This window comes from Myxocyprinus asiaticus, chromosome 6, assembly GCF_019703515.2.
Source record: "Myxocyprinus asiaticus isolate MX2 ecotype Aquarium Trade chromosome 6, UBuf_Myxa_2, whole genome shotgun sequence".
Classification (NCBI taxonomy): domain Eukaryota; kingdom Metazoa; phylum Chordata; class Actinopteri; order Cypriniformes; family Catostomidae; genus Myxocyprinus; species Myxocyprinus asiaticus.
In genome coordinates, this window is record NC_059349.1 from 15,552,918 (window position 1) to 15,573,879 (window position 20,962).

General features: G+C 39.0%; 1 protein-coding gene across 1 annotated transcript in view; it reads left to right on the forward strand.

Annotated features, from left to right (window-relative positions):
- Nucleotides 1–1,227: 1,227 nt before the first annotated feature.
- Nucleotides 1,228–20,962, forward strand: part of LOC127441904 (divergent protein kinase domain 2A-like) — a 57,999-nt gene continuing 38,264 nt past the window's right edge. Inside the window, exons 1-2 of the mRNA XM_051699466.1 lie at nt 1,228–1,492; nt 19,400–20,285. Of these exons, the coding sequence (XP_051555426.1) occupies nt 19,632–20,285 (654 nt within the window). The 5' untranslated portion in view covers nt 1,228–1,492; nt 19,400–19,631. The remainder of the gene's footprint in view (nt 1,493–19,399; nt 20,286–20,962) is intronic.

Consider the following 20,962-nt stretch of genomic DNA (forward strand, 5'->3'; position numbering starts at 1 on the left):
TGTGAAGGAAGTAGAGAACAAGTCGTTTTGGCAGCTTGGTTTCAACAAATGCTCTTTTTGCACTGAGGAGAAGTTTTGAGTTCTGAAACTTACAGTATGTTTTTATAGTACAATGACCTCTTATATGTCAAAATATCAAGGGAATTTTGATTTATCATGTCTTGGCCCTTTAAAACAACCTCCAAAAAGGTCTAAAAAAAAAAAAAAAAAAAAAAAACAGGGACGAAATTATTTTCTTCCTTTAAAAGTAGACTCCTTGCAAAAGAGTTAAAAAAGACAAATAATTAAAAAGGAAATAGTTCTGAGAAATGGTCGTTTGTTTGCAGATATTTGACAGTTTGATATGTTGTTATCTATGCAATGATCAGTCATCCATTTTAAGTGTGTCCTCCCACGTGATAAGGCCAATGAATAAAATCCATTTAAATTCAAATAAAGTCAACAAATGCCGCTAGAGGTCATCAGAGCACTGAAATCTGCTTCAGAGCTCTGTTTTATGACGAGGAGGATTCGTTGGTTTGTTTGTAGATTGTCACTTCTCATTAGTCTCAAAAACACTTCATCCTAATATGTTTTTACACTATTATTTATTTAAAAGATTCTGGCACATTTGATGCGAGATTAACTGGAGCCAAATGTAACCGAGCTTTATTTGGTACAGACTCCTTAAATAATAATGGGCTTATTGGTGTGATAATAAAATGTGTTTTGATAATGAGACTGACAAATTACAATGACGATTTATGTGGCATAAATAACAAGTGACGCATGCACATTTTCTCACATTAACTCAAAATAACTGTGTGGGCAAACGTGATAGACAGACAGAAGTGGCTTTTTTTTTTTCTTTTTTTTTTTTGCTTCACACTCAACATTTGCATTTTCAAGTGTAGGTGTAACTGCATGTTCCTGATTCTTGTATAAGTTTAATATCGACATTCAACTAAACCGAGAGTCTTTAATTAAGGACATACTCCTAGAATATGACAGAATGGTCAAAAATGCATTCAATTACTTTGCTCTCATTATTGACTGGAAGATGGCCCTAAATTAAATATAATTTTCTCATAAGAGTAGTGCAGCTTTTATACAGGGTCCTGTTGGACAATAGTTTACCTCAGGTTTAGGAGCACAGATGAGCGCTCTAGAGATTTGGGGAGGAGTTAAACCCCGTTACCTAGTAACCAATAACGTAAACCGACCAGTAGGGTCGTAAATGCGAAACCCGATCCGCGAAGTCGGATCTTTTGTGCAGCTCCTCCAATGCTCGCTGACTTGTCTCGAGATCTGAGAAGGAACGGTGTTTCGGCAACCCGGGCGAATTTTAAAGGAATAAAGAAAAAGGAGTAGCAATGTGCACACAACATATGGACTACGTGGGAATGCATCGGTCTGCGAGGCTGATATCAAAGAGTTCATAAATAGACAACGAATGCACCCTCTTCACGCGAGTGGAATAACTCCGTAGTTTTCACTCACTGCTTACTATTGGGTAGGTTTTGGAATTTGCATATCATAATTTCATGAAATCAAGCCTATATTTCCGATGTTTTTCGTTTTGGAAGTATAATTTACACACATAACTTTTGCATCAAGACGGCGAAAGCGTCTTGATTTGATTGCTGTTTTGTGCTAAAGCGAATGAATAGAGAAACTTTTCTATTTGAGTTGTTGATAATGGAGCATTAACAGCCCAACCATATGTTGTCGGGCTGTTCGTTTAGACAGGCAAAGGCACTGATTTTTACCTTTGTTTACCATCTGAGGAGGATTAGAACTAACATTTCGTTTAACTGGTCTCGTGATTGTGTATTTTTACGTGCACCACATTAAAACTCTCAAGTTTGTAATTTATGATAACGACTGCGCTAACGAAACAAGTCAAACAAACTTCCCGACGGCACTGCAGAATCGCCTCGTTGTTTTGAGAAAAAGTGAAGCAGGATTCACTGTGCTGTGATCCTCGCGATCAAAGCGCGCGTGCCTGATTGACGTGGCGGGTTGACCATTGACTGCAACGGTCAGAGGTTGAGCCGTCAGTCAGCTTGTGATATTTTGTTAAAGTTAACATTGTTTATATTTTTGACGGTACCATGAAGGCGTTTTTATGTAAGAAAACTTAAAATATTGTATGTTCAGACGTCTTCAGTAAGTTTCACAATGGTGTTGCCAAGATGAACACTTGTATTGAAAACCCTAATAAGTTGACGTTACTCAATTGATTGAGTAAACTCGTCCCCTCAATTGAATTGAGTAATGGTGTCTCCAAAACTTGCATAATAAAGTTTTTATATAGAATTAACTTAGTTAAGGTAACTGGCTGCAAGTAGACTTAACTCTGATTGGCTATATAAATGTTGTTTCTACTTAATAAATTTAATTGAATGGACTTAAATGTCGGTCATCAGATTGTAACTGATTCTAGGCCAATCATTAAATAAACTTATTTCTCCACAGAAATGCATAGACACCTGTACTTCAGTTGCACATGCACAAGGAGAACTGAGATAGTGTTAACAGGGTCCAACTTGACCGCCTCACCTTAAAAAGCTATATGCAACAAAACAACGTAATACTTGAAAAGAGCTAAAACCTCTAGAAATTCTTAGAAACAAATATTTAAATGCCCCCATATGTTCCCTTTGACTAAGGAAACATAAATTCAGTAGTTCAAGCGCAAGGCATTATGGATAGCATAGCCTCAATTTTGTACTCAATAGTTTGAGTTATTAACATTTAAAGCCTTACGTCTATGGATTTTTTACATAGAACATAAATATTTGAGTTGTAAGCCCAAAACTTGACATTTCAAGTAATGTTTAATTAAGACAACTTGATTTTTCCAATAATGACAACATTAGGGTTTACAGTGTCATGCTATACTCAGCACAAAATAACTCAGGTGGTGAGTAAAGACCTCAGTTATTTCTATTGTTTATTTTAAATGGAGACCTCAAACTTTGAGTTGCTTTAAGCTAGGGATGGGCACGAGTACTCGGGCACTTGGACATGGCAACAATTATCGATCATGAAAACGATGATAGATGGTGATCATGCATGATGTGACTTCTCGCTTAATTCGAAATTCAGTGACAATTACCTGACAACTAAACACAAACGTGTCAAAGAGGGAGCTTATTTTTAATTTTGAGATTGATATATGTTGTGATTTTGATTTACGATGCTGCAATGCTATCGTTACGGCAGTCAAAACAGTGTAAGTAACCGTGTATTGAACACCTGTCTCTGCACAACGTTTGCTAAACACATTTTATTATAATTTATTGTAAGAACATTAACTCGTTAATGGATATTATGTAATAAAAGTGAATGTTTGTCACTGACTGTAAACCTCCCTGCCATGGGCACTGATATGTTTGCGTAACATAAAACACACATGCATCTTGACAAATGGGAGTTGAAGATTTCCGCACGAGTTTCCAAGTTAAAAGTCTGACATAAAATGTCATTCCAATGCGCTTTCCCTAGTTGAAAGTTGGAAATTCCAACTCTGAGTTAAATGGAACGCTTCATGAAGCATCGCGGCTTTCCCCTCATGAGCAAATACTTGGGGAGACACACAAACACCAGGCGTGTGGCAGTGGACTCAACGCACTAACACAGCATGTTACACTTAAACTCATGATGGTGCCGTGGATGGCCGCTTCGGTGTGGAGCGCTCCTATTGTTTTGCTGTTTTTGTTTGTTTGTCCTGTGTTTAGTAATCTTTTTCCAGTCAGTTTTACCAGAGACGAACTGCTGAACATTCGACAGCATATACCAGTCAATCTTTTCCCGTATTTTGAATATTCGGACATTTTGTTGGACATTTTAGTCAGAGGCGCAGCTGTGTTGTTTAAACGCGCTAGGAGAGGCAGGCATGGAAGATGAGCAGGTGCGCTGGTCAGGCTGCATCGGCGTGGATTTCGAACAGCGCTGCCAAGCTTTCATCTTGCGAATCTCCGCTCTCTCCTTAACAAAACGGATGAGCTACATCTCCTCACTCACACAAACAAGGACTTTTCAACCTCTGCTGCCTTGTGCTTCACAGAAACCTGGCTGAGTTAAGCCATTCCGGACAGCGAGTTACATCTGCCGGGCTTCCAGCTGTTCGGAGCGGATCGCATCGCATCGCAGAGTTAACGGGGAAAACGAGAGGCAGTCGAACATGCTTTTACATTAATGAAAGTTGGTGTACAGATGTAACAACGTTAAAGAAGATGTGCTGTCCTAATTTGGAAGCGCTCTTTATTAACTGTAAGCCTTTCTACTCGCCGCGGGAGTTTTCCTCGTTTATTCTGGTGAGTGTGTATATCGCGCCAAACGCGTGTTTGAATGCCGCGCTGCAACAGCTGGCTGATCAAATCACAGACATGAAACAACAATACCCGGACTCAGTTATTATTATTCTTGGGGATTTTAACAAAGCAAACCTCACACGTGAACTGCCCAAATTCAAACAGCACATTACATGCCCAACCAGAGACAGAAATATACTGGATCACTGCTACACTGCTAGGATGCATATTGCTCTGTTCCTAGAGCAGCTTTGGGACTATCTGATCACTGTCTGGTTCATCATCTGCCAACCTACAGACAGAAATTAAAATCTGCTAAGCCTGTATTAAGGACTGTAAAGAGATGGACCAATGAAGCAGAGCTGGAACTACAAGCCTGCTTTGACTGCACTAATTGGAGTGTTTTTGAAGCTGCAGACACCAATCTGGGCGAGCTCACAGATACTGTAACATCATATATCAGTTTCTGTGAGGATATGTGCATTCCTACTAGGACTTATTTAACATTTAACAACGACAAACCATGGTTTACAGCGGAACTCAGGCAACTTCGTCAGGCCAAAGAGGATGCTTACAGAGTTGGGGATAAAGTCTTGTACAATCAGGCCAGGAACACACTGAATAAGGGAATCAGAGTGGCTAAAAGAAGATACTCTGAGAAGCTGAAAAACAAGTTTTGAGCTAACGACTCTGCATCAGTGTGGAGTGGCATGAAACATCTTACGAATTACAGGACTCCTACCCCCAACCCTGTGGTGGACCAACAACTGGTTGATGACCTGAATGTGTTCTACTGCAGATTTGAAAGGCCCAATCTCACACCCCACACCCACTCTGACCTTCACTTCACACAAACACCAACACCTCCTGCAACCCCCCTCCAACCCCCTCCTGCTACTCAACCTGCACTTAAGATCTTTGAAGATGATGTGTGCCGTGTCTTTCGAAAAATAAAGGATAAGGAAAGCACAGGGCCAAGATGGCGTTTCACCTGCATGTCGTAGATCCTGTGCTAACCAGCTGGCCCCCATCTTCACACAGATCTTCAATAGATCACTGGAGCAGTGTGAAGTCCCATGCTGCTTCAAACGTCCCACTATCATCCCCATCCCAAAAAAACCAAAAATCACAGGACTTAATGACTGCAGACCTGTCGCCGTGACATCTGTGGTCAAGAAGTCATTTGAGAGACTGGTGTTGGCCCACCTGAAGGACATCACTGGACCCTTTCTAGATCCCCTTCAATTTGCTTATCGAGCAAACAGGTCTGTGGGTGATGCAGTCAATACGGGATTGCATCATATCCTGCAACATCTGGACAGACCAGGGACATATGCAAGGATCCTTTTTGTGGACTACAGTTTGACTTTCAACATCATCATCCCAGCTATTCTCCGGACTAAATTACACCAACTCTCTGTTCCCACGTCTATCTGTCAGTGGATTACCAGCTTTCTGAAAGACAGGCAGCAGCTTGTTAGACAGGGGGAAATTCACTTCCAGTACCTGTACAAACAGCGCTGGTGCCCCCCAGGGATGTGTGCTCTCCCTACTACTCTTCTCCCTCTACACCAATGACTGCATCGCCAAGGACCCATCTGTCAAGCTCCTGAAGTTTGCAGATGACACCACTGTCATCGGCCTCATCCGAGATGACGATGAGTCTGCATACAGAAGGGAGGTTGAACAGCTGGCTGTCTGATGCAGTCAAAACAACCTTGAGCTGAACATGCTCAAAACGGTGGAGATGATTGTGGACTTTAGGAGGAACCCCCCCAACACTGTCCCCCCTCACCATTCTAAACAGCACTGTGGCAGCAGTGGAGTCATTCAGGTTCCTGGACACTACCATCTCACAGGACCTGAAGTGGGAGACCCACACTGACTCCATTGCGAAAAAGGCCCAGCAGATGTTGTACTTCCTTTGCCAGTTGAGGAAGTTCAACCTGCCACAGGCGCTGCTGATGCAGTTCTACTCAGCAGTCATTGAGTCTGTCCTCTGCACTTCAGTAACTGTCTGGTTTGGTTCAGCTGCGAAATCGAATATCAGAAGACTACAAAGGACAGTTTGGACTGCTGAGAGGATTATTGGTTGCCCCCTGCCCTCCCTTCAAGAACTATACACTTCCAGAGTGAGGAAAAAGGCTGGTAAAATCACTCTGGACCCCACTCACCCTGCCCACTACCTTTTTGAACTGTTGCCTTCTGGCTGACGCTTCAGAGCTCTGAGCACCAGAAATGTCAGGCACAGGAACGTTTTTTTCCCCTCAGGATATCCATCTCATGAACAGTTAAAAACTGCCCCTTTGAGCAATAATTAATGTGCAATACACAGCTTAGTCTTTTTATATTATCCAACACATCCAAACTCTTCTGCCATTACATTCCCTTGCACTGTATATAACCGATTTGTATTTAGATTTGCACTACGTGTGTGTGTGTGTGTGTGTGTATGTATCTATATATATATATATATATATATGTGTGTGTGTGTGTATATGTATATTGTCTATTGTGTATTCTATATATACGTTTTTCTTTTCAATATTTATCTATTTTTTTTATTCAATTTTAATTATTTTTTAAAAGTCTTGTTGCTGTTTTTGTATTGTTGTACACTGGAAGCTCCTGTCACCAAGACAAATTCCTTGTATGTGTAAGCATACTTGGCAATAAAGCTGATTCTGATTCTGATACAGCAGGAAAGTGTTTCAAACAGCTAGACGAAATGCAGAGTCTTCAAAACTGAACTTCACCTTAACACGCATATAAAAAGCGCAATGGTTTTGGCATCTCCTGTTAAGCCTACCGTGATTTGAAAATAGACGGTTCAGACAGTCACAAAAAACAAAACATTTGCGCGATTACTACGGTAACCTGAAGGAAGAACAGACAGACGTGCGTTGTGCACATTCTTTCATTGAGTTGGGCAGAGAATCTTCAACAAAATGAAAAAAATATAATGCGTTATATTTTGATTATGCCCATCCCTACTTTAAGGTATGTGTGGTCGAATATGCTTATGGTCGAAGCCTATAAACTGGGTAAGGAGTGAGTATTTCTTTAAGTATATCACCAAACAGGCTAAAACACTACTTGCGTAGATGACACCTTTTTGCTTCACACCAACTGCTTCTGGTTGTTCAGAGAGTTTAAAGGAATAGTTCACCTAAAAATGAAAATCTGCTGATAATTTACTCACCCTCAGGCCATCCAAGATGTATCGGAGTTTCTTTCTTCATCAAAACAGAATTTAAGACTTTTAGGATTTCATTTCAGGCCTCCTCCTTTAAACAATGCAAGTGAATGTCCTCCATTTTTTGACGGTCCAAAATGCATATTTAAGGTGCATCAAAATAATCCACACAACTCCAGACGACAAATAAAGTCCTTCTGAACCCAAACAATTGGTTATTTTTAGAAACAAAACAATACTTATATACTTTTTAACTACAAATGTTCGCTTCCATACATCTCTGTGACGTGCGCTCATGAGAGGGATGACGTAAGCTCGTTGGTAAGGTCACGTGGAGGAGGAGTCAGGAAGCACGTCATTGTTTATAAGAGAAACTTGCACAGACTACAGACCGAGCGCTGTTCACAAACCAAAACAGTCCAAAACCATTTCAAAACAATATATATATATATATATATATTTCCAAATAATAATTTAAAAAAAACATTACTGCAGTAAATAACCATCCTTTATTTCGGAGCAATGCCATTGCGTTATCTACTTGTGCTTTTTCTTTAGCAGAAATATATAGGCTATATGACAGTCAGGAATTCAAGCCACACAAGTTGTAGTTAGTGAAACCAAGTGCGAGAGCATTTTCTGAAATTCACAGGATTTACAGGGTTTACACAGTGAGATCAATGGTACAGGTGATATCACACAGAAAAGAAGCTTCACAAACTGAAGAAGAGGTAACAGACGAAACAGCAAGGTAAGCATTAAACAGATATCGACAAAGATCAAGAGCAAATACAGACAGGTAAATAAACACTGCATGAGAGTAGCGCGGTCAAACTAGAGTCCTTTGTGTGAGACTTGACGGTGAGTTGTTTATGCAGGAAGTGATGAGCGAGTGAATTGAGTGCAGGTGCGGTGAATTAGAAATCGGGTGATGAGGAGCAGAGCACTGAGGGAGGTGCAGAGCCCAAGGGAGGCGTGACAATGACAAAGTTTTCACACATACGTGAGTTCGCTGGAAAAACAGCACGGGCACAGCCGATGAATTCAGATATCGACCCTTTGTTTCTTTCGACGGTCTGAAATCATCAGGGGTAAAATGTTCACTGCACACCCTCCAATATTTGAGAGAATGTAGGGGAGTACTGATATCCAGGTTCAGCGTGATAAGCCAGAGCTTCAATTGCTCATGATCATGTATAGGCAATCGATGAAAAGTTAATACTTTTCCCGGCGTGCATTTTCTTTGGGGTTTCTGAAGGTTGAAACATCCAGGATACACACGCCAAATGACCATTTTGAACAATACACTTATACAAATCCTCTTGTAAACAATGACGCGCTTCCTGCCTCCTCCTCCACATGACACGTGACCTTACCAACGATCTTATGTCATCCCTCTCTTGAGTGCGTGTCACATAGATGTACGGAAGCGAACATTTGTAGTTACAAATATATAAGTATTGTTTTGTTTCTAAAAATAATCAGTCGTTTGGGTTCAGAAGAACTTTATTTGTCAACTGGAGTCGTGTGGATTATTTTGATGCACCCCAAATATGCATTTTGGACCGTCAAAAGAGTACATTCACTTGCATTGTTTAAAGGAGGAGGCCTGAAATGAAATCCTACAAGTCTTAAATTCTGTTTTGATGAAGAAAGAAACTCAGATACATCTTGGATGGCCTGAGGGTGAGTAAATTATCAGCAGATTTTCATTTTTGGGTGAACTATTCCTTTAATGCTGTTTTTGCATGCTATGTATCTCTGGAACAGAGTAGTGTTACGTGTAGCTCATGTAGGTCACACACTCGCCATCACACAGTACAGACGTCAATCATAAATGTGTAAGTGCAAGCTGACATTTCCCCCTCACACTTGTGGTTGGTTACTGTTCTGCATGGCTTCTGAGATGCCCAGCATAGATCATTTATATCTCTTTAACTGGCTGGGTTGGTGACTGTTTTGTTTGCAGCATAATGGCTCAGCCAAATGCTTGTGTGATCAAGCATTATTGACTTGAGCAGTCAATAACCGTGGCAACTGTGGTTTTTAATTTTCAGTATTACAGAGCAGTACAACTTCAAGCAGCTTGCGACACAATGAATGGCCATTCACTCACCGTTTAAGCATTTATAGAGAAGAATCGCAGACATGACACTGGTATTCATTTCTGTGATTGCTTATTTTTTAAGACATTCTCATCGTTCAGATCAAACCTTTGTTGGGCTTCTTTAAAGGAGTACTCCGGGTTTAATACAAGTTAAACTCAATCGACAGCATTTGTAACATAATTTTGATTACCACAAAAAATAATTTCAACTCGTCTGGACTTTTCTTTTAAAAAGCAAAAATCTGAGTTAAAGTGAGGCACTTACAATGGAAGTGAATGGGGGCAATTTTTGGAGGGTTTATAGACAGAAATGTGAAGCTTATAATTTTATAAAAGCACTTGCATTAATTCTTCTGTTGAAACTCGTGTATTGTTTGAGCGGTAAAGTTGTTTAAATTGTTATTAGGCCTGCCAAGACTTGATAGCAATGTAAGGAACAAATCGAAATTTAAGTCGTAGCCTATATGTTATTGTGTACATAAATATGACAAGTCAAGATGTGTTGCTGCAGGCAACTTCTCACGTGTCTCATAATAACTGAATGCAACTTGACAGGCATGCACAATTCCCAGTACACTCTAAGTCCTCGTGGTGGCGCAGTAACTCGCCTCAATCCAGGTGGCGAGGACGAATCTCAGTTGCCTCCACTTCTGATACAGTCTTATCATGTGGGTTGACCTAACGCATGTGGAGGCTCACACTTTTCACCGTGGCATCCACCAACAACTCTCCATGCACCCCACAGAGAGCCAGAACCGTCATATAGTGACCACGGGGTAGGTAACCCACGTGATTCTACCCTCACTAGGAACTGGGCCAATTGGTTGCTTAGGAAGCCTGGCTAAAGTCATCTTTTATCGTGTTTTTTGAGCTCAACAGCATCCATCCTCTTTCACTGTTGTTGTAAGGAAAAGAGCAGCATCAACGTTCTACTAATGGGCAGTTGCAAATTTATGGATGTGACATTTGCAGTGAAAATATGTAAATTAACTTAACATATAAAGTACTCATTGCAAGTATATCGAACTGGGGTGGGCGATCTACCCAAAAAATCATATCACGATCTTTATAGCACACAATCATGATCCACGATATGAAGTGCAATCATCTTCCCAATTTTTAGATGTACTATTGAGAATATCCAGACCGGAACAAGCCTATGGACATATCTATTTGCACAATTTAAAACACAATATTGTATTAAAGAATCAGTTGTCAAAATGGTAATTAAAACCTGAGTTAAACTTTATTTTAAATATTAAAGTTTTAATCAGCAGTCAATAGATGATAACCATTAAATAACACAAGATTTTCAAGTACTCAGAACTCAACTAGAAAAAATTGCAGTGGTAAAATGTAAACAACACAAAAGTGCACTTTTCAAATTCTGACACTTTCACACTTGAACATTCTAAGAAAAATAAACAATCAGTTTCAACTTCAAGTTGTAATCAGCAGCCAGTAGATAATATAATATAAATTAACAGACTTCTAAGGCTATTGTGTATTACTCACCTATTGGCTAAATGCAGTCTGTGGCCAAAGCGTGGCAGGCGAGTCCAGTTGTTGAACTGCAAGGCCTTCACCATATTTGCACCCCTGTCTGTTGTCATGCAAGCCATTTGTTTTTCACTTGGACTCCAAAATTCTAGTGCTTCCTTCAGGTCGTGGGCAATTAGCTCCCCAGTGTGGTCTTCAGTGCAGTAGTTTGTTTGAAGACATGCATTCTTTAGCTTCCAGTCATCAATAAAATGGATGGTTAGACTCGGGTATGGCTCAGACGTACGACTGGACCATAAGGCCGTGCTTTATTTGTGCAGCAATCCTCTGTCGGCATTCGCTATACATATGGGGAATGGCGGTATTAGAAAAATATTTGCGACATGGCAGATCATACCATGCATCTAAAGTGTGCATCAGTCTCTTAAATCCCACGTTGTCCAAAGCTTTGAACAGCACAATATCCTTGACTAGATGGAATGTGACAGCCTCAGACACCTCTCCATCATTTGCTGCTTTTATCGTATTTTTTTGACTGCTCTAATGTGTCGGTCAGTGGTAACTGTTTATGTTTCGAGATATTGTGAGATACAGTTGAGTGGGGTTGTTGTACCGACCTGAGTGAAACTCTCTCGGCATGCTCCTTCGGATGTTTCCTTTTAATGTGTTTGAAAAGATTTGTTGTATTACCTCTGGAAGTGCCGACCGTTGCGTGACAAAGTTTACAGATAACTTTGCTTTGAGAAATATCTGACTGTGCATAGCCAAACCACTAAAAAACTACTGACGTCGAGTCCTTTTTTGGCACCAGCTCCTCATCCGCCATGTTGCTAGATCATTTTGAATTGTTTTTCAAATACGTCACGCATGAAAGACACACAATAGAGACACGTGATATAATTTGGCCAATCAGCACAGCCATCTAGTAGGCAATCATTCTGTTGTAGTTTTAACATTATTAAGAGGACATAATTGTCATGATCTCTACAATTCTCTTGAAAAGTAGATTGTGGACATCTTCAAGATCCATCATGGTACAAAATCGTCAGATCGCCCACCGCTATATCGAACCATTTCAGAGACCCCTGCAGATAGAGTCCAGACATCAGAACATTTTCAGTCATTTTTTCTTTTCTTTTTTACTAGATTATATTGGGAAATGAACTTGATTTACTGAGATGACAGAAATGGACAGTTGAAGAAATGGAAGTTTTTGGGAGACCGCACACTTTATAAAAACTCTGTGAATTGAAATGCAATCATCATGGTACAAGAACAAACGGTGGATGTTTGATTCTCTCATTGATATCCGTATGATTTGATATGAAGCATCCGTAATGCATTAATATAGGTGTTTAAACTAAAAAAGGGAGACCATTTGTTCATCATACTTGACATCGACATAAGTTAGCTTTGTACAGAAAGTATGAACTTTCAAAAGAATGAATATTGTTTTAGTGATATAAACTTAACCTCTAAATCCTTACAGCCGTGACACATCACTGAAATGTGTCGACCTCATAATTGTGGCTCCTATAATTTCAGAAAGAAGTGCTGTTATGAAAAAGTAATTGTATATATTTCTCAGACAATTCCTTGTCTTTCCGGGGAGTGATAATTAAAATAAAGTGAAAATAAAGAGTTGTTTGATCCCTCTTTTGCAACCATAAAGTATTGCTGTTTGAAAATGTTGTTTTAGAAATGGTGCAACCGTCATAAGAGGTGGATAAACAATTGATAAACCTTAAAAAACAAAACAAATTATAGCACTATAATACTGTAAAATTTAGGCTAAATCTAAATTAACCATTTAAAATGGGATTTGTTCCTTAAAGCGTAAACTTTATTTTTCCACGGTATGGTTTACGTTTTCGTGGAATTTACTTTTGTGTAAGAAAAAAGTCAAATTGGTTTGGAGTAAATGATGTCAGAATGTTCTTTTTTTTTTGGGTGAACTATTCTTTTAACGATGTAGCTTGTGATACTAATGTAATCCTTTTGACATTTTGCTGAGGACATGTTTTATTTCTTGGCTTTTGTTTGAGTTTTTGGAGTCACCTAGAAAAGTTTAAAATAAAGTTTCCATACACTCCTTGGCATTCTTAGGCGTCAATGTTTTAACTCATTCATGATACATTTACAGTAGAAGTTTTGCACTAGAAACTGAATATTTGTTTTTGTTGTCTTGGCACCCAGGTGTGCTGTGGGGTTTTGAAACTGGTTTTGATGAATCATCCTGAAAGCTGTCACTATCTGCCAGTTGTTTTGCAAGTCTGTTTACCCCTAACTAAGGGTGGCTTATCCCTTCAGTGGAAGTTTTGCGCTGTGCTCTCATAGCACATTACACAAAGTCATAAAAGTTGTGAGCAGTGAGAGCTGTGTGCCTATTTCTGTGTGGAAAAGATGTCCAGTGAGAAGGCTGTTGAGTTATCTAAGCTCTCTCTTTCCATGAGAATGGTGATGAGGTGTGGTTTTTATTGGATCCTATCCCCTACTCGTAAAGGGCTAAAGGAGAGGCAGAAAATTATTACAGCATTACTCACATGGGCCTCAAAGGTCCATTTGAAAAACCATAAGCATGAGGGTTCCAGGCTTATTGAACAAAGTTTTAATGTGCTGTTAATTACATAATTGTGACAACTTACTCAAATATACAGATTTCTGCTGTTACACATTTCAGTGTTGCTCATGCAGTTTTCAAAAACAGTCTCAGAAAGCATACTCACGGACCAACCATAGTCCCCTCACTGTCCGTCAAAAACTGCATATTGCACACAAGGTCTGGCTAAAATCAACAGTTGCATTCTAATTCTGAGGCTTGTATGCAACGTTTGGGAGTCGGAGGATGCACCAGTTAGCCTAGAAACATTTTGTGTTTTTAAAGTACCGAGTTGATAAAATTAGCACTTTTAAAGAAGATCTAATCACTGGATTTGCTTAAGTTTTCCAGGTTAATGGCATTGTCATTCGATCACTAGCATGTGTTCACTCTGATGACGAACTTTGCGTTACAAGCACCATGCGTGAGACGTACCGGCATGTGGAAAACCTGAGTATAGTTTGGCCTTAACTGTGCAAAACAGACTTTAACATGTTTAAACATGCAAATAAAAGGCCTTATTTACTGAGAGTATGACCTACTTGTCATAGGAGTTTTTGCCCTGAGTGTTTATCACAAAAGCTGGCTCTTCCCTCCCACATTTAGTCAAATACTTTATTCAAAGTATGTCTGCTGAAGCCTTGTTTGAAACAATCTTGACTTTAAGTTATTGATGTAATCGCTTAGTCATATCTCATTTGACTAGTCCGATCATGCCCTGATCATCTGCTCCACCTGCAAATTCACTTATCCCAGCAGTAAATTGTTGGTACTATTCCTTTTATTTCCCCTTTAGCACATACTAGGCCCTTTCCCACTGGCAGTACTAAAGCCCATTTTAGGTACTTTTCCCTGAGATGAATACTTTTCATCGCTTTCGCACCTAAGGAACTATAGTTCCTCTGAGCCGTTTTTGGGAGATTTTTAGCTCCTACTCTGGAGTAGGTACTTTGGGGGCGTATAAGGACCATGGGAGGTGCTGCAGCCTGTGATAGTTTTTGACCAATGACGCACAAAGCATTGAGAAACAACTGAGTTCACAGCCGCCATTTTAAACAACTAGCTGCTAGCCTGCTACTCAGAGGATTGCACTAATTTTACAATTCCCTCAACAGAAATCAAATAAAACCAACAAAATATACAAAGAGGATCACCCATTACACGTGTGTGTGTGTGTGTGTGTGTGTGTGTGTGTGTGTACATACAATCTCATCGGGAGACACGCATGGAGTTTATCGCATCTGTACTGTGTGACTATATAGAAAATAAAGTGATTTCTGGATTGCTACATTGAATTTTTCCTGAGATGACGGATATAAATAATCAGATGTTTATCGAGAGTGGGTGATTGAACTCTGTTGTACACTAAACCGTCATGAAATCTAATTTACATGAGGGAAGTATTGCGTGCCTGTTAATGTGTGGTAACTTGCATAAGTCAATGAGTGAGTATTTCAGTACAGTAATTTGTGTTGAGTCATAAAAGCTTTTATTGTGTAAGATTGTGTTGACAAATAGGTTTATAGTGCATTTTCAACATGTTGTCCCCTGAGTTCAGCGTGTGCTACGTGGTAGTCTGACCACTCGTCTCTTCTTTCACTCCGGCTGCAGCACACACAGCTCTCGTGTTCAGATTAAACTGTAATTAAAGACAAAGACTGCAGGAAAATGCTGCCTTCGGGAGCTGAGGTAGGATGAAATAAGGTGCTTTTTAAACTGTTCAGAGACCAGTTTTCTTTAGAGTTTCATTCATCCAAAAAACGCTGTTGTTTAAACCATTAAATGATTAAGCAGCTGCCTACATTTTCGGATGCAGCCAAAGCTCATGTAAAACAGCCCTAACAAAAGTGTAACCCTGATCCCGGCATCCTCTGTCGGTGGTGTGTTGTTTACATTGAATCGTGCGTTCCAACCTTGTCAGAAGAAAAATGGTCGATACTAGATTGCTTCTCTACGGTGGTAACTTTTGGCAATGCGAATGCAACAGGGAAAAGTCTCCTCGGGTGTTCCGTTCCTCGTAAGAGTTCTCGTCTAGAAAGTTACTAAAGGAAAAGTACAGGACTGTAGGTGGGAAATGGCCTATAGTGAAGTACCATAGTAGTACCACGTATGTAAAAATGGTGATTTAATCAACTCTACTGCTCAAATAATAATTTTCTCTCATGATCCGATACCAGTGTTATATTTTCCTTAGTTGTTTTAGAATGTCTATACTTCACTGTGTGGAAGTGATTGGGAGTACTCTTTCATGTGTAGAGAAACACAAACCTCTAACTACACTATTTCTTTTAGTGTTGTCATGGTACCAAAATGTCAGTAGTCGGTACTGATACCAGTGAAATGTCACGGATCTAGATACCAATTTCGATATCAGCAAAAATATGCTAATATGATAATGTGCTGTTGAACACACCAGTTTTGTTATTTTTAATTATTTAATAATTATTAGTATTAAACTTTTTTTTTTTTGCCAAACTTTTGTTTGTATTATGTCTTGCTTGTGATACTTTTATTCATTATTATTATTATTATTATAGTGAATATATTACATTATTACTATACAGTTGTAATACATTTTTATTCCATTTCTTCAATTTCAGACATCTAGATTTTATTTTGAATCGTGCTTTTATTATGATTTGTTTTTGCCGGATGCTTCACTTTTCCGGATAAACAGTTCGTGGCCCAGTGTGATCATTGAAGACTTAAGTCGCGTCTGAAATCTCATCTCATTACACTGGCCTTTGAGTCTGACAAATGAAATGTAGGACACAGTTTTGGAGTGTTTGTATTTTAGGTTACTGTTGTTTGTGGTAATTTTTCAATTTTATTACTGTTAAGCACTTTGGTCAACTCTGTTGTTTTAAATGTGATATAAATAAAGCTGAGCTGAGATTAAAGTGCAAATGCTGTGATTTTAATTATATAAATATATATTTTACATGTGTGGTTCACAATGGAAAAGTGCTCTGTTCTGTCATCTCGTACAACGTGAATGATTCTCAATGTCTAGTGGATGAGGGGTCGGATTTATTTAAAGTACGCAGCTCATCCACACTAAGATTGCAGCCTTCAGCGGTTTAATAAATCACACTAGGACGTCACGATTTTAATTTGATTAATTGTCCATTTCAGTGTAAGGACTAACAGAGCACATGCTCAAAATTAACATTTTAAAGCAGTCGTGTGTCAGTCATACTGCGCGCTGGTACCGAATTGAGTCGGTGCTCGTACAGCAGTGCAGAAACACTGGTATCGTTACATCTTTTTTATTTTAGTATCGACTTGTTACCAAAGTACCGGTACTTTTGACAACACTAATTTCTTTATTAAACATAAAAACCAAAAACAAATAACTATTAGATAAAAACGTTTAGCCTAAAAAGAAAAACAGTTGTTGACTAGTCTACTGGAAAATGAAGCAGCGAAATTAACAGTAATTCCAGTGAAAGTCTTCAGTAGAAAAGAAACCAGTTGTATTTGCACTTATTTATTCAGCTTGTATCTGGATTTAAATAGATTCAGATCTCTTTTTTATTCCTTTGAGTTGTAATAGGATTTCAGTCCACTTTTCAATCACAGTTATTTTTTGGAACACAGACACTTGAATATTATTGTAATTTGTAAAATAATAATTACTATTATTTTTTATTATTATTATTATTATTATTATTACTAAATGTAAACATTTTACTATACAAAAATAATATATTTCAGTCTTCACTTAACTTTAAAACCTTCTGGCCTTTATTTTTGCGGAACACTCCTGGAAGACTTTTTAGTGTTTGTTTGTAGGCTGTTTCACTGTAGTTTAATTCACATTTCATTCAAAATCTGGTCAATTGCTCCTCTGTTGCCATTCTCAATAGATATTACAAGCGAACTGAAATATCGAGCAGTAACATCTGAGATGGAGTTCGTGTTTAGCACTCACATATTACGCGCTGCTCTGAAAGCTAAAAATAGCAGCACATCACGAGCCGCGTGCGTGCTATGAATGTGTGTCAAAAAAGTAGCCGTCATTCATTGGAGTGCGCTGCACATGCAAACTGTATATTTATCTAGTTAACACAGTGATTCACAAAACTATCGTACGTCTTCAAGAGACTTTGAATAAAATGCACGAGTCACATGGACTGCTTTAATGATGCTTTTATGGTTCTTTTTATGTAATTGTTTGAGCTGAACTGTAACAACTATTACCAAAACGCGGTATTGGATTTGGATCAGGGTCGTCGGACTAGTACCCGATCTGGTTAAAATGTCAGTATCGGAGCCGATACTGATCCAGATATCAGATCAGTGCATTTCTACATATAATACCAGAGTTATGACAGAAGTAATGTAGGTGCTTTTATAAAATTGTACATCTCTTTCTTGTAAACCCTCCAAAAAAAAAAAAAATCCCATTCACTTCGTTGTAAGTGCCTCACTATAACTTTATAGCCTTTTTTATTTTATATATATATATATATATATATAGAGAGAGAGAGAGAGAGAGAGAGAGAGAGAGAGAGAGAGAGAGAGAGAGAGAGAGAATAACGAGTCAAAATAATTTGTGTTAAACAACATTAGGCCACAAATGCTGTCAATTGATCTCAACTTGTGTTCAACCTGGAATATTCTTTTAGGTAGGATGAATTTGGGTTTATGAGGCTGCCTTTTGACATTGATATCAAAAAGTGGCCCAATTTACCTGAATTTATCCTAAATCAGAATAGAAAGAGTGGCACTTAATATGATTTATGATTCCTAATCATTAAAAGCAATTAGTTCCTTTAAAAAACAGTTTGAGTTACATTTCTTTGGACAAAAAGTGAGATGTGAACTATTGTCTAGTGTTCTTGGTGTTCTCTTGAAAAAAAAAAAAAAGAATCCTACTATTCTCAGAATTTCACATCATCTTGCCAGTTGTTAAAATTGAAAGTATGTTGAAGGATTACAAAAGACTGATTTGCAGGCTCCTTGTATGCATTCATTTAGCTCAATTACTTTTTAATGAATAAAAAAAAAGAGGTTGAGTGGTAAAGTACACGCTCCTATAACTAATCTGTAACTTTATTGGTTTGCACTGTGTCTTTTATGAGTTTAAAGATGATGTTCCAAAACAATTCCTTTTAAAGTTTTATTGGAGACTTTGCCCGCATTCTTCTGGAAAGAGCATTCTTTTAGAGCAACAGCCTCTGTTTGATATCAAATTATCTAGCACCTTTTTTTAATTATGTATTGTGAATGTTTGTTTGAACTATTCTAATGAGCTTAAATTGTAATGAATTTTTTAACATGCTGTTAATTTCAAAACATTTTGTGTGTGTATGTATGTATATGTACATGCGTGCGTGTTCTGCATTTTCTGAAGTTACACATTAAACAGTACTGTAGAGTAAACGTTGACATTCATCACCCTCTTCCTGTTGCCCTCTCCACAAGGCTGATAATGATGGTTTGACTTTTATATGTTAGCACATATAAGCTGACATAAGAAAATGTTAACATCAAGATTGTGCATTTTTTTTTTTTTTAAGCTTGAAACAATCTGTTCTTCAGATAGTTCTGAAATGCCACTTTGTGTAAATGTGTTAAAGAAGCATGTAATGGCTTTGTTGACAGTGTTATCATTAACACTTCTCTACTGCATCTCTTCAAAAGTGCACAATGCTCAGGGGCTTTATTAACTTGATTTAATTTATCTGTTTCAGGTAAATGGGCTTTTCGGTGTGACAACTTAATGCCTGAACTTAATGTAGAATCAGAAAGCCCTCACGAAAACATGGTGAGAGGGGCTCTTGAAGCTGTTGGGGTTAACAAGCAACTCTGCTGCCAGCATGGACCACCCCAGCTTATGTAAACGATGATACCAAAGCAATGATGGAACAGCCACATTGACAAAAGTTTACCACACCCACCCTCCTCGGGCTGCTGACGATCAGCATGCTGCGGATACTGTCACTCAAATTTGGCCGCGTCTACCGATGCGGCAAGTTCCTCTTCATCGTTGCGCTTTTTGTTATCCTGCTGATGAACACTCACAACCTGTTCGCCTCTTTCCAGAGGAACGAGCTCACCGACCGCCGATTCATTGGCCTCAACAAGTGTCCGGCCTGCTTCGGTACTAGCTGGTGCCGCAAGTTTATGAACGGCCAGGTGACCTTTGAGATGTGGGGTCGCTTGCGCTTTCTAGACTTTTTTAATGTAAAGAATGTTTATTTTGCTCAATATGGAGAACCCAGGGAAGGAACCCGCCGGGTGGTGCTCAAACGCTTGGGCTCTAACCAAGAACTGGCAGAGATTGATCAGAAGATATGCAAAAGGGCCACTGGAAGACCTCGCTGCGATCTTATTCAGAGTATGTACAAAACCGAGTTGGCCCGACTTAATGGGGACGTGAGGCTGCTGACACCTGAGGTGGTGGAGGGCTGGTCAGATCTGGTGCACTGTCCTTCTCAGAGGCTTCTAGATCGAGTGGTCAGGAGGTATGCCGAGACCAAGGACTCTGGAAGCTTCCTGTTGAAGAACCTGAAGGACACGGAGCGAATGCAGCTGCTGATGACTTTGGCCTTCAACCCAGAGCCTCTTGTGCTGCAGGTATTCACACACTAGCCAATAAAAACTCTTCTTTAAATGCTTATTCTGGAAGTAATCTTTATAAGTTAATAAATCTTTCGATGCAGAACCCTTGTCTGGTGACTGCTTGAAAATTAAAGGGATCAACGGTGCATCTTTGCATATTTTAAAGTTCTGCGCAAGGCTTTGTAAATAATAGATACTTTGCTTCTGTCAGTGGTCACTAAGAGATTTCTCTGCTTTGAGCAACAGACTACTTGTCCTGAAGAATTTCTTAAGACATAAATCATGAGTATTTTTTCTGAAAGCAAATTCTGCAAATTAAAAGAAAACAAGTTGGATGTATTCTCCCAAAACCTTGTCCAAAACTAGTTGAAGTGTTTTTTTCCTCTGAATATTTTGCCCTGTTTTCATTTACAACAGTGAAAGTCTTTGTCAGCTCTTTTTTTTTTTTTTTTTTTTGTACCTCTCTATCCAGCATTGATTTTTAGACCTGGCCAGTCTATTCCAATTACTTATGCGATTGACCCAGCTTGTTGAAGGGCTTGGCAAACAAAAGGACATCTCTGTGTGAGCAGCCAATATCCGTTCTCACCTCCCATCATTCAGTCCATCTGCCACACCTGAAGCATTCTTGGTGATAAAGGCAATCTGAACTCTCTCTGGAGAACGAGCCACTAAATTTGATTAGCGACATA